Raw genomic sequence first — 14,686 nt, 5'->3', positions numbered from 1 at the left:
GGCTACTCCAATGTTTTTCAGGTCACTTGACCAAATTGATATAGAATACATCACAGTCTTTAATCTATTTCAAGCAAGGTAGGGGGGGAATTAGCAGAATGCGCTATAAATAGAACATAACTGCAAGGGGGCTTCCACTGTTGCGACAGGAATGATGACAAATGCCCCCCTCTCCATCGCTCTCCTCCATGTGGACACACATAAATGGTACAGGTCTCCCCCTTGGAACCAGCTCTGCTGTAAAGAAAGTAAATCTTGACAGCTCATTAAAAGGCTCACGTATGAGGTTATAAATCAGCATTTACGACACTGATCTAATGTTGCCAACATGTGAGGCATTTGCTGGGTCCATTGGGGATTGCCTCATGGAACACGCAATCACCGGCACACTTGTGTCCATTAAAAAAGACAGAAGATGTACACCATATTTCCATATTTATTCCGATTTGATGGTCTGCTTGCACATATTAAAATTAGTCTCCAGTACATACATATATATATATATATATATATATATATATATATATATATACATTTACATTTTTATCAATTTTTCTCCAACTTCTCAGCTCAACCTGTGGTATGCAGCTCTGTGGCCCAACATGGGGGAACACATCACAACTAAGTCAACCTTGATGGAAATAAAAGGAAAATAGACATATATTTTTTCTATTTTTATTTACTCCAATTCAAAGTCATATAGTGATTTGTGGTTCTCGCACCATATTGTCCCGCCAGCAAGATGTGTAAAAGTCAGTGGGGCCACGTCGTGTCCAATGTCTTGCTCAAGGACATTTGAAAACGGATTGAGTCAACTTCCACTTACTGCCCTGACAGCTCTCTTTAGCTGACTTTTTGGAAAGCAGCCAAATGTGATGGACAGGGGGTGCATCACTCCGGATAATGTGCATGCGCGTCTACTCTTGTGTTTAGGAAGCTGCCACAAAGAGAAACATGAGAGGAAATGTGTGCTTAATGAAATGTGAGAAGGACGGACAGAGCGGAAGAGCGTCGTACTTAGCAAGCGTCAACAAAATAAACAAGCTTTTTTGGTCACTACAGGAAGCCGACCACCGGTTCACACAGGTTGTGAACTTGTTTGTACTTGTCCCATTTACCGCAGACACACCTGAACATTTTGCTCTCCCCTATACCAAACCTTCCTTTTTTGGTTTACTGTATTGCAGTTTATAAATAGAGCACTTTGTGTTTGCTGTAAATCACAGACAAGCAGCATAAAGACTCATTTAAAAAAAGTGCATGACAAAGCCAAGGTGAAGTTCTCCAGTTGACTAAAACGATCCTTCTCTAATGGACAGTGGGGATTTCATCAATACTGTACTGAAAGATTCGTCCATCTTGTAGGAAAATAAATCGAATTGATGACAAGACACTATATTTAGATCTTGACCATTGGAATAATTCACTTCTTAATAACGCTAACAATTTCGTCACATCAGAGGGTGTGAAACGTCAGAAGAAAAAAAAAGACACAATAGCTTGAGGATATTGTTATTGTTTTATCATCAAGACCAATAATACATTTAAAAGGTCGATTTTCATTTTGAATGACTGAATATTTTTCTAGACATATGTATAGTGCGTTTGTAGTTATTCACTGGAAGTCCTTGTGAAGGGCATGATGAATGCTGATTCACATATAATCAACAGTCTGCACATCACACACACACACACACTCACATACACACACACACACACGCACATCACACACACACACACGCACGCACACACAGAAAAGCAAACAATAACAAATTGTGCAAAACAATGCAGTGCCTCATGAATATGTATATTCCCCTTGAAGCTATGCCTCCCAAATATTTTTTTTCAAGAGGTTCCTATAACAGAGCATTCTAAATGTACAAAATACACTTTAACCGCATGTACTATATGTTGGATAAAGTTGTGAGAGCACCCACTTCAATCCCTTATTTACATAGAAGAAATCAATGTAAATTTGAAGCTTAGGACATTTTGATATCATTGAAAGCAACAATTGTGTATGTCAAAGTCAAAGTCTCCTTTATTGTCAATTCCTCCGCATGTCAAGACACACAAAGAGATCGAAATTACGTTTCTCACTATCCCAGGGTGACAAGACAGAGTTCACAACGCGCATACAAGTAAACAACACAGGAAAAATAAAACAAGAAGATGAACATATAAGAGTGATAGCACGCTAGCCGCTCCCGATGCACAGCAGAGTCCGGAAAGATGACAGTCAACCAGGCCACTGCGAACACGAGCACACAGCAGGCACGCACTGTCCGGTTCGTGGATCCTATCAGGCGAACGCAACCCATCTTGTCGTCCCGCGAACGAACGTACGCCAGGAGAATGGAAGGCACGGCTGGGCGAGCTGGGTTGGCCGCAAGCCTGGCCCGACGTCTTCGCGCTGGCCCCTCTTCCGCTGCCTCGCAGACTCGCTGCCGACGCATCCCAACAATGCTCCAGGACGGAGCAGTACGAGCTCACGACGCAGTCCAACCGGGGGAGGAAGAGCAGGCCAGTCCGGCGTCGCTCCATGACGAAGCAGTCCGAGCGCCCTTAATCTCTCCGCACCAAAGTCCAGAACGCCATAAAACCCACTTCCGCCGATGTTGAGCAGAACATGCCCGCTGCACTAGTAGCACGACGTATCACACGAAACGAACACACACAAAACTGCCGGACAAACACTCAGTAAACACTCACAAAACACCGAACGGGACAGAGAGTGGCCGCTGCGTGTGCACGCGCCGCCATCTTGTGAGTGTTGATCTTTGATTGCCACTCAATTTTAGTGTCAGTCTCGACAGCAAATGTTAACATAGAGACACACAGGAGCATAATGCTATAAAAATGCCGATCGGGCAGAAAAACGTATATGGGCAGTTAGTCTCATTCATTTATCCTCATATTAATTCCTGGTACTTCATTTTGATGAATCCGCACCTGATCCCCAGTTAGCTAACCATTGCACCACTACTTTATTGTGCTCTGTATGTGTACTTGTGCCAAATGATGACATTCGCGCTGTCAACAGTGCGCTGCGATGAATTTGAAGAGTAAAGAACAGCATTGGGCATTTTGTACCGCCGTATGCAAGCTGCGCAATATTTTCCCCTCATTGACAGACTCTTTTTGATGGAGACACACCTGACTGAAGAAAAACAATGACATCGGCAATTGTGTTTTCTGCCATAATGCTCGTCGACCTTTGTCTTCCTGAATTGGCAAAATGAGTGCTTTCACGTGGTTCGAAGCTCATGTCACTGAACGAAAGCAAAGACGCATTCCACACTGAAATCATGAAACAAAACATTCATGTCTTCCACATTCTGCATATTACGCCGGTGCCCATAAATACATTGGAGTATATTTGAGTCCATCTGCTAATATTATTCCTATTGATGCATGCTACAATGATAACGTCCAAAGACATGCAGCACTACAAAAGCAGGAAAGCATAAATTTGATCAACGCTGATGAAAAATGTAAGTTAGTTTTGCAAAAGCTCATGGGCACCATCGGAACGATTGTTCAAAGTGCACGGGTACAAACATTGAAGTGTACTTTAGAAGTGCTGAACTTGCATCTATTTTACAACCCAAGATGCCAATCTAGGTGGCGCTATGATTGTCTTTGGTTTCTTGTTAATCCTTATGTAGTATGTATACAGTATATATGCTGTAGAAAAATTGAGAGATCAAAAGAATGTTTTTCTCTTTTTTCACCATTTCAAATTTTCTGCAAATAATCAGATTATTTGGAGTGAATTTGGGAGCTAGGTCATCATAACTTTTTAAAATCACTCAGAAAAATTTCGTTTTACTCAAACATTTATTTATATATAGCCAAATCTCATCTTGTAAATTTTTCCAGCGCTTTATACTTTATATGACCAATTTATGGACATATGCGTTCTTCCAATATATAACAGCGAGCAAATCAAATAATTTCATTATTCTGTATTGAATGCCAAAGCATACTACTACAAAGCTTGCTAATTTTTCTTCTATTATTAATCATTTGTCACTCATCGTCCTTGGGCTTGTAGGGTTAATACACTGAGCGTCTTAACGAGTGATACATTTAAGTAGTTACCTCAGCTGCCGCAAGCATTACTAAAAAAAATGCAAAAATATCACCACATTGTTGCAATTTCACATTGTGTCCATTTCTACAAGGATGGAATGCTATGAAGTTAAGAACAGCTTTGTTTTTGTTGGGCAGTGGTGTTAAACTACGCAGTATTTCTGTAGCAATTGATCTGTGTGGCAGTTAAAGAGACACTTAAAGGTACAACGATAAACAAACAAAACACAAAATACGCAAATAGGCACTAATGTTGAATGCGCTTTACATACTTTTGTATTCCGTATTGTTCATTTCATAGAATCAGGCCAAAATATCACCTGATGAAATGTGATTCACGTATGAGACATTCACTCTTAGAAGAGACGTTTGCATTGACTAAAAATCAAACCAGGCTTGGTAATGCATCACGACTGCATACCCACTAACGCAGCACTGAGGAAAAGTGGGGAAAGGTAATGCGTTGTTGCGGTTCGCAGATTCAGCACTTCCTTGTGGTCCATTGTGTTGGGCTCAGCAGAGGCCAGTGGTCTGGACGAGACCAAGGGGGAATGTTAGTGCCCTACAGATTTTAATCGTCAAGTAATCAGGTATGAGGATCTTTCTCGGTTGTTCCCATGACAGGGTTGCTGTGCTCTGGCCAGTCGGAACAACCAGTTTGGACTCAAGTAATCCCTAATTTACATTGAAATTAACATTACGATGATCTGATTGAGCGTTGTCGTCTTCGTCTCATTCGATGGTTTCTAATGATTATTACTTCTTAGGCTACTATTTGGCTACTTTTGCCAGCTGGATAACTACTGTCAGGAAAGTAAGACTATCACCATGCAGAAGCCGATGATATCCCGATGTGGTCCAGGTCCCTTCGATACGGGCGATCGTGAGGTCTTCTCCTGTTGACCTTTGCGCCAAATCATCTGCTCTGGCCTTCCAAATACCGGTCATCTATGGCCATACTTTTTCTCCCATTCCCAGTCTCTGCAGACTCCACATCAGGCGAATCAACACCTATAACTGACATTATACATCCGTGCCCATCTTGGTGATGTTGACATAGTTGGTGTTGGCGAGAGTGCAGTTGCCCGTTTTCATGCCTTCGGGTCGGAAGTCCTCAGCGCTGTGGTTGACAGCTTCCTGAATCTCCACATAGTCAGACTTACTGAGCGTTGACCCGCTGCCACTCCGACCGGTCTTCTTCAGGTCATCAACTGAGCTGGCTTTAGGCACACTCGGGATATTTAGATACTGAGCCTGTTCTTCGCCCTCCGTCTCTCTGTGGTAGAAGTAGTTGAAGTTTGACACGATGACCGGCACTGGTAGCGCGATGGTCAAAACGCCGGCGATAGCGCAAAGAGAGCCCACGATCTTTCCTCCGATGGTTGTCGGGACCATGTCTCCATAGCCCACGGTCGTCATGGATACCACTGCCCACCAAAAGGCCTCTGGGATGCTGCTGAACTGGGATTGGGGCTCATCTGCTTCAGCAAAGTAAACAGCGCTGGAGAAAAGGATGACGCCAATGAAGAGGAAGAAGATGAGGAGTCCCAGCTCACGCATACTGGCCTTCAGAGTCTGTCCCAAAATCTGCAGCCCCTTGGAGTGGCGGGAGAGTTTGAAAATGCGAAAGACTCTGACCAAACGAATAACACGGAGGATAGCCAAGGACATAGCCTGCTGTCCCGCCTCTCGATCCTCCGGCCTCTCCGCCAGCTCTGTGCCAAGGGTAATGAAGTAAGGAATAATTGCCACGATGTCGATGATGTTCATTATGTTGCCAAAAAATCCAGCTTTGCTGGGACAAGCAAAGAATCTAACAAGGAACTCAAACGAGAACCAGATGATACACAGGGTCTCCACAATGAAGAAAGGATCAGTAAAATACGGCGAGGTCTCGTAGGTGGTGCTGATGTTGGAATTGGGTTGGAAGGGATAATTGTACTCCTCGTCTTCATTTCGGAAAACTGGCAGTGTTTCTAGACAGAAGCTAACGATAGAGATGAGAATCACCATGACGGAGATGATGGCGATGATCCGAGCTGGACCTGAGCTCTCGGGGTACTCAAAGAGCAGCCACACCTGTCGCTGAAACTCATTCTCTGGCAACGGTCGCTCCTCTTCCTTTATGAAACCTTCATCCTCCCTGAAGATTTCCATAGCTTCCTCACCCAGTTCATAGAAGCGAATCTCTTCGGAAAAAATATCAAGAGTGACGTTAACGGGCCTGCGCAGCCTCCCTCCAGATTGGTAATAGTAAAGAATGGCATCAAAGCTTGGACGATTGCGGTCAAAAAAGTACTCGTTCCGAAGTGGATCAAAGTACCTCATCCGTTTCTTAGGATCGCCGAGAAGCGTCTCTGGAAACTGAGACAGGGTCTTGAGCTGCGTCTCAAAGCGTAAGCCCGAGATGTTGATAACGACCCTCTCGCAGCACTCATGATCTGGCTCCGGGTCATAATGGTCGTGCGGCTGACCGAGATGCGCGGCCGCTTCGTCTGCCGGGTCGCTGGTCGCAACCGTCATGCTGGAGGTCGATGGAACCTGCAGCTTTTAAATGGGGCGGGGCCACGTTTGGCCACAGGAGATACACCTATAAAGATCTAGAAGGTAGGAAAAAGAAAACAAATGTCATTTTGGTTTGATAGTTGCCAGCTAATATTGACAGTAACGCCCCGAAAGACGGCATTTGTCAAACATTCCTGCAGGCAAGCAAGTCTGTGGGGACATTTGAAAGACACAAGCAAGGTGGGGCCTAACCATTTGAGCACATCGGCTCCACTTTGTCTCTGAGTATTGGGTTATGAGTTCTCTCTTGCATGAGCGTGCAGTTGGATCAATATGCCAGCCAGTAATATCGTATCAGCTTTCACAGGCTGCAATTACAACCAATAGATCCGATTATATGCTGAGTGCTCCATACAATCTCTCAGATTATTTTCCCCTCTCTGCTCATGTGTATCAGTTTTAATTTTATCTGCATTTTGTGTGCTATAAAAAAGTCCAATATCTGTGCCTTTGTAAGACTGGCTTACAATCGACGGTGGCGAAACACAACAGGACCAGCAGAAGTGTCCAAAGTCACCCCTCGCCGTCCAGCCAGCAGCTTCCCTTTTCTTCCAGCCATACATCACCCAAATCTTGCACTCTGCAGCAAGGCAGTGAGGGGAATGAGGGATGAGGACGCAGGAATTACCGCCCTCACCTCTTTTCACGGATACATGCCGAGATGCAGTCTACAGGTTGGAGTGCTGATGGTGACATTCAAATTCAGGCATGTCACTTCAGAGAGTTTATTATTCAGCGTGGCGAAAGGTGCAGCGGCAGAACTACTCTTCAAGCATCATACCGGCAGACTTGAACCCCCCCCCCCCCCATGCTGATGTCATTATGGATACCTGTGATTGCAATCGAGAGCAAATCCATAAACTGTATCCTCCGCTGAAATTTTCTGCATGTGGATGTCCGTATGACAACACATATGGTTGCACGTCACTAAGGTTAAAATGTTTACTACCCAAGTTCATGCACTGGGTCACTTCCACATTAAATGCCAAATGTGATAGTTGATTATTGGCACACGGAAGCAGGGAGAATGAGTTGGAAGTGACAGGTGCCCAACATGCTTAAGCCATTTGCAGCCCTTTTCTATTGATCCAGCCATGTCCGTGCACTAATCAAAGCAGAGCTAAGCTTTATTTGTTATCGTTTCAGCTTAAACGCATGCAGGAATTCACCGTGATTCGCTTGATGCGCAGATGAACGAGATTGTATCCAGTTTGACTCCTCTTAAAGTGACGGCGGTGAGTGGTCATCTCTTTTCTTTTCTTTCCTTATTTGATTCGCATGTCCATCGATTGTGCCATCTTGTCGCAGTCGTGTGGAGTTGCCTGCTCGACCCGCGTCTCTCATCTGTCATTTACATCCACCACCATGGAATTGCGTGGGCTGCAGTTGGGCATCGCGGCGCATACTAAGAGCTTCTGCATGGCGCGCCTCGCCCCACACTGCTGCGCCCCCACCCACTTACCCACCCCGCTTTCCCGACACTCAAGTGGCTCAAGTTAAAGGGGAAGCGTCGCTAAATCCAGAGGGGAAACAAATTGTTGATTTTATTCTGTACTGTATGCACAAAAACTGATATAACATTAATCATTTTATGTTTTCATCCACGCCATTTCTAAGTACAATGTGCAGGCTGGAAAATTACTTTTTTTGGATTACTGTTTCAACAATTTCATTAAATGGGCTCTTACATTATTGCAACTAACATTTTATAGCGACATATTGGAACGGGGATTCCCCCATCTGCAGTCCTTTCTCAAGGTTTCGCTCTCTCTCTCTCTCTCTCTCTCTCTCTCTCTCTCTCTCTCTCTCTCTCTCTCTCTCTCTCTCTCTCTCTCTCTCTCTCTCTCTCTCTCTGTCTGTCTCTCTCTCTCTCTCTCTCTCTCTCTCTCTGTCTGTCTCTCTCTCTCTCTTTCTCTCTCTCTCTCTCTCTCTCTCTCTCTCTCTCTCTCTCTCTCGCTCTCTCAGATTTTCACAAATATGAAAAAGGTAGTATTGGCTGGATTAAATTGGATGTCAGATTAATGAGCCAATTAAATCTTAGTTTTTGGACAAACACATTCTCATTTAATAGCACTTTGACTTGTAGTGTATTCGGATTTCCAGTTGCCGCATTTCCAAGCAGGGGATGAAAGATGCAATCGCTGCATGTGCACATGAATTCCAGCAACTGTACTTCATGATTGCATTAGAGACTTGTGTGTATGCCTGCATGTGCCTTACAGGTCTGGCCAGTAATTAGTGGACTGTGATACAGTGAGGAGGTCTGTAAATAATCAGAACATTGTCAGCAACTCAGCAAATTGCATTGTTCAGAGTAAAATGAGAGTATAACCTCTGGGTATTTTACTCAAAATGTACATGGTGGCATTGAGTCACGTTTAAGGCAAAATTACTACATCTAAATTATAAATTAAGAACAAATGTTATGCCACATAACAGTGTAATTATATTTGGCCACAAAGACAAAATGGGGCCCGGCCGGGCACAGCCCGAAAAGGAAACGTGGGTCCCCCTTTCCATGGGCTCACCACCTGTGGGAGGGGCCAAAGGGGTCGAGTGCATTGTGAGCTGGGCAGCGGCCAAAGGCAGGGACCTTGGCGGTCCGATCCCCGGCTGCAGAAGCTGGCTCTTGGGACATGGAATGTCACCTCTCTGGCTGGAAAGGAGCCCGAACTGGTGTGTGGGGCAGAAAAGTTCCGACTAGATATAGTCAGACTTGCCTCCACACACAGTTTGGGTTCCGGTACTAACCCTCTCGAGAGGGGCTGGACTCTCTTCCACTCTGGAGTTGCCCACGGTGAGATGCGTCGAGCAGGTGTGGGTATACTTATTGCCCCCCAGCTGGACGCCTGTACATTGGGGTTCACCCCGATGAACGAGAGGGTAGCCTCCCTCCGCCCTCGGGTGGGGGGACGGGTCCTGACTGTTGTTTGTGTCTATGCACCAAACAGCAGCTCAGGGTACCCACCCTTCTTGGGGTCCCTGGAGGAAGTGCTGGAGAGCGCTCCTTCTGGGGACTCCATCGTTCTACTGGGTGACTTCAATGCTCACGTGGGCAATGACAGTGAGACCTGGAAGGGCGTGATTGGGAGGAACAGCCCCCCCGATCTGAACCCGAGCAGTGTTCTATTATTGGACTTCTGTGCTCGACACGGATTTTCTTTAATGAACACCATGTTCAAGCATAAGGGAGTCCATGTGTGCACTAGGCACCAGGACACCCTAGGCCGCAGTTCTATGATCGACTTTGTAGTCGTGTCATTGGATTTGCAGCCGCATGTTTTGGACACTCGGGCGAAGAGAGGGGCGGAGCTGTCAACTGATCACCACCTGGTAGTGGGTCGGCTCAGATGGTGGGGGAGGATGCCGGTCCGACCTGGCAGACCCAAACGCTCTGTGAGGGTCTGCTGGGAACGTCTGGCAGAATTCCCTGTCAGGAAGAGCTTCAACTCCCACCTCCGGCAGAGCTTTTCCCACGTCCCGGGGGAGGCGCGGGACATTGAGTCTGAGTGGATCATGTTCTGCGCCTCCATTGTTGAGGCGGCCGACCGGAGCTATGGTCGTAAGGTCGTTGGTGCCTGTCGTGGCGGCAATCCCTGAACCCACTGGTGGACACCGGCTGAAGAAGGAGTCCTGTCGGGCTGTTTTGGTCTGCGGGACTCCGGAGGCAGCTGACAGGTACCGGATGGCCAAGCGGAACGCGGCTTCGGCGGTTGCTGAGGCAAAAACCCGGGCGTGGGAGTTTGGTGAGGCCATGGAGAATGACTTCCGGAAGGCTTCGAGGAAATTCTGGTCCACCATCCGGCGTCTCAGGAGGGGGAAGCAGTGCAACGTCAACACTGTTTACAGTGGGGATGGTGTGCTGCTGACCTCGACTCAAGACGTCGTGAGTCGGTGGGGAGAATACGTCGAAGACCTCCTCAATTCCACCTACACGCCTTCCATTGAGGAAGCAGGGCCTGGAGACTCTGAGGCGGAGTCTCCAATCTCTGGGGTCGAAGTCACTGAGGTAGTTGAAAAAATTCCTCGGTGGCAAGGCCCCGGGGGTGGATGAGATCCGCCCGGAGTTCTTAAAGGCTCTGGATGTTGTGGGGCTGTCATGGCTGACACGCCTCTACAACGTTGCGTGGACATCGGGGACAGTGCCTCTGGATTGGCAGACTGGGGTGGTGGTTCCCCTCTTTAAGAAGGGGGACCGGAGGGTGTGTTCCAATTACAGGGGAATCACACTCCTCAGCCTCCCTGGTAAGGTCTATTCAGGGGTGCTGGAGAGGAGGGTCCGTCGGGAGGTTGAACCTCGGATTCAAGAGGAGCAGTGTGGCTTTCGTCCTGGCCGTGGAACAGTGGACCAGCTCTACACCCTCGGCAGGATCCTCGAGGGTGCATGGGAGTTCGCCCGACCAGTCCGCATGTGTTTTGTGAACTTGGAGAAGGCGTTCGACCATGTCCCTCGGGAGGTTCTGTGGAGGGTGCTTCGGGAGTACGGGGTGCCGAGCCAACTGATAAGGGCGGTTCGGTCCCTGTATCACCGATGCCAGAGTTTGGTCCGCATTTCTGGCAGTAAGTCGGTTTGGGGACCTCAGCATCTTGTCTCTTCTTTTTGCAGGTGACATGGTGCTGTTGGCTTCTTCAGGCCGTAATCTCCAGCTCTCACTGGAACGGTTCGCAGCCGAGTGTGAAGCGGTCGGGATGAGGGTCAGCACCTCCAAATCCGAGTCCATGGTCCTCGGTCGGAAAAGGGTGGAATGCCCTCTCCAGATCGGGGATGAGATCCTGCCCCAAGTGGAGGAGTTCAAGTATCTTGGAGTCTTGTTCACGAGTGAGGCGAGGATGGAGCGCAATAATGGCAGTAATGCGGACTCTGTACCGTTCCGTCGTGGTGAAGAGAGAGCTGAGCCAAAAGGCAAAGCTCTCAATTTACCGGTCGATTTACACTCCTACCCTCACCTATGGTCACGAGCTATGGGTCATGACCGAAAGAACGAGATCCCGGATACAAGCGGCTGAAATGAGTTTTCTCTGCAGGATGTCCGGGCTCTCCCTTAGAGATAGGGTGAGAAGCTCGGTCATCCGGGAGAGACTCGGAGTAGAGTCGCTACTCGTCCACGTTGAGAGGAGCCAGATGAGGTGGCTCGGGCATCTCATCAGAATGCCTCCTGGACGCCTCCCTGGGAGGTGTTCCGGGCATGTCCCACCGGTACGAGACCCCGGTGATGACCCAGGACGCGCTGGAGAGACTATGTCTCTCAGCTGGCCTGGGAACGCCTTGGGATCCCCCGGGATGAGCTGGATGAAGTGGCTGGGGAGAGGGAAGTCTGGGAGTACCTCCTAAAGAAGATGGATGGATAGACAAATTTGCATTGATGTGTCAATATTATAATTACAAATTGTCTTCTCTAACACTAGCACGTTTTATTGCCATTATATTTTTTTGGGGGGTGGGGGGGGGAATTGAGCAGTTTTTACTAATCTCTGATTTCAAAACTACGTATTTGTTTGTTGTGTACTGTATATCAGCGGAGCCCAAGTCTGGTCCTCGAGAGCCCCTGCTGTATATAATATTAGACAGTCATAAATTTATTTGGGTTGACAGCCATAATGGCCCTCTGAAGGAAACTATAACTATGATGCGGCCTGGGACAAAAATGAGTTTGACAGCCCTGATAATGTATCAACCAATTTAAATACAATTATTTGTGGGCTTAGTACTCAACTTTACTTAATATAAAAGAAGGAACATAGAATATGTAGTTAGTTTTTTTTAAAGTGTTTCTCAAAACTCAAGATCATTGTTGTTGTGGGCCACATTGCAATTATAGTTTCCCTCGAGGGCTACATCATGTTCCTGCCTTCTTCCTTGCTCTGCTGTTCTGCACAATCCAAGCACAGGCAACCCTGCTTCAATCAACGTGTCATTACCCTGATCAGGATGATGACATATAGGACCGGCAAAGATGTAACATTAGCTCATTGATCACTAGCAATCAGTTTTGCACTAAGACTGAAGGTGTATGTGGAGAGCAGGTGCCACTTCACATATGAGGACTGATTGATGTGCAGAAACTCTTAAACCAGCACCATCCTTGAATGTCAATGAATAAAAAGCTCATCTTTAAATGGAGGGTCAATGGAGCCTGCATGCCAATGTCCAATTCATTGTCCTTTCAAAAGGGTCATTGAGATGATCGATGGCCCACTATGCATGAGGACCGAGGTGAAATTCTTTTGTGTGGACTTTGAATGTCCTTTCCTCCAATTTCCTATCCAAAAATACATTTTAGCCTCATTTGAGTCTAAATTCTGAATGTGAGTGTGAATGGTTATTTGGCCACACCTGTTTGTACCCTGACAAGGAGAGGCAGTAGAAAATTAATGATGATGGCTCAGACTCTTATTTTTGGCAGCCGTCCAATTTTGTCTTTTGACAGATTGTCTAAATACTGTTTTATGTCTTTAATGTTGCACATTTATTTAATGTTGCTGTTGCGGGCATATGAGGGCGTTACACATGCTAAGAGTATAGCATGAGTAATAAATAATCTTAATGATGGTTGTGCAGTTCCTCTCCTCCTTCATTAACAGAGGAGGACATTTGGAGGAGAGGAGGAGGAGGAGGAGGAGGAGGAGGAGGAGGAGGAGGGAGACATGGAAAAGGTGAGAAGAGGGCGCTGATCCAACTTATGACAGCACACTGCTGGGGAGGAGTTCTGGATGACCTCTACTGCTGCTGCAGCAGGTGAACATTAAATAACAAGACATGCACACACTGTCCAATTATTGATTATTATTATTACCTTGGAATTTGTTTAATGTTGCTTTTTCATTTCATTTCAAAACAATGCTTAATATGTTTATCATCAAGACCTCAGCTCCATATATTTAGACACTGTCCTTGGAAGTACAAGTCCAGTCTACTACTGTTGAGAACAGCCATCATTGCTCTCATGGTGAGATATGTCCTTACCATCACAGGCAAGGCACTTTATTGATTCTGGATGCGCTTTCACTGGCAGTTGTTAGTCCTGGACTCAGACAGAGCAATCGATGCGTCAACTGCTGTGGAGGTCGAAAAAGAAACTTAGCGGATACTGTCATATAGAGAAACAATATTAGCACATGTAATAATATGTTGAAAAAAATATTTTTAATTACCTTTTAGTCATCTTTCCTGCCTTAAACAGAAACCCCGTTTAAAAGAATTCTACAGGTAGGATTAAAAGTTGTTTGTGTATTTTGTATCGTCTTTGTTGAATTGGCTGATGTGTTACACGCGAGATGGTGCAATATTTGCAAAGCTCATTCACCTATCAGTTACTGAAATATATTTTTGGTGGGTCCGCAAAAGTAAACCTTTTTCAAAAATCTAGCCTGGCACCTGGGGCTGTCCAAGCATATTTCAGGGAGGGCCACTGCCCCCATGCCCCCCCTACCTCCCCCAGTGCATACTTCAGATAGTGCCAGAAAAGGCCAAGAAGGGTCACATGTTAGCAAGCCAATCTTTGCACTATTTACAAAATAGTCACTGGACTTAATGTGACTCTGAATCAAGTATGAAGTGAAGAAATCATTCCCACGGCAAATGTTTGCTCCTCAGGCTGTGGGTAGTACTTAAGTGCTCTCCGTCTGGACAGTACAATCAAATCAACAGTTAATGCACCCTCGCTGTGGTCTGACAACCGCATTAATCAAGCGTGATTGTTTGTGTTTCAAGTGACAGCGCTTTTTTTTTGTAACAATGCGGTACTGAGCTAACATGCATCATAACATGCGCAACAGCATCATCTTTCCTGGAAACAATAAATCACTCAGAGCTCTATTGGTCCATATAGAAAACAAGAATCAGTTTAATCTGACATAAATCCGGTCATCTTTATGTCACACGGCATGTATGATTTGATTCTATGACTCCTTAGGCGTAAATGTGAGTATGACTGCTTATCGTGCCATCTGATTGGATGGCAAAGTCTTTCTTGCCTCTTACCTGATATCACCTCGGACAGGCTCCAACTCACCCCAGTGAGAAAAT

The 14,686-nt window shown here is 46.1% G+C and overlaps 1 protein-coding gene across 1 annotated transcript; it reads right to left on the bottom strand.

Moving 5' to 3' along the window:
• Positions 1-1,496: 1,496 nt before the first annotated feature.
• On the bottom strand, positions 1,497-8,104 carry LOC148401342 (potassium voltage-gated channel subfamily A member 2-like). Its single transcript, XM_088368733.1, has 2 exons — positions 7,830-8,104; positions 1,497-6,695 (listed from the first exon to the last, which is right to left on the bottom strand). Exon 2 carries the CDS (start codon positions 6,616-6,618, stop codon positions 5,119-5,121), a length of 1,500 nt encoding a protein of 499 aa, XP_088224859.1. The 5' UTR covers positions 6,619-6,695; positions 7,830-8,104; the 3' UTR covers positions 1,497-5,118.
• Positions 8,105-14,686: the final 6,582 nt, after the last annotated feature.

Source organism: Syngnathus floridae, chromosome 2 (assembly GCF_059516105.1).
Source record: "Syngnathus floridae isolate MCC-2025c chromosome 2, RoL_Sflo_1.0, whole genome shotgun sequence".
In the NCBI taxonomy this organism is placed as follows: Eukaryota; Metazoa; Chordata; class Actinopteri; order Syngnathiformes; family Syngnathidae; genus Syngnathus; species Syngnathus floridae.
The sequence above is the reverse complement of the archived record's forward strand: the minus strand, read 5'-3'. Positions and strand labels throughout refer to the sequence as shown.

Bases quoted from the DNA above. Each gene is read 5' to 3' on its own strand.
- LOC148401342 (XM_088368733.1), bottom strand. From the start codon at position 6,618: ATGACGGTTGCGACCAGCGACCCGGCAGACGAAGCGGCCGCGCATCTC.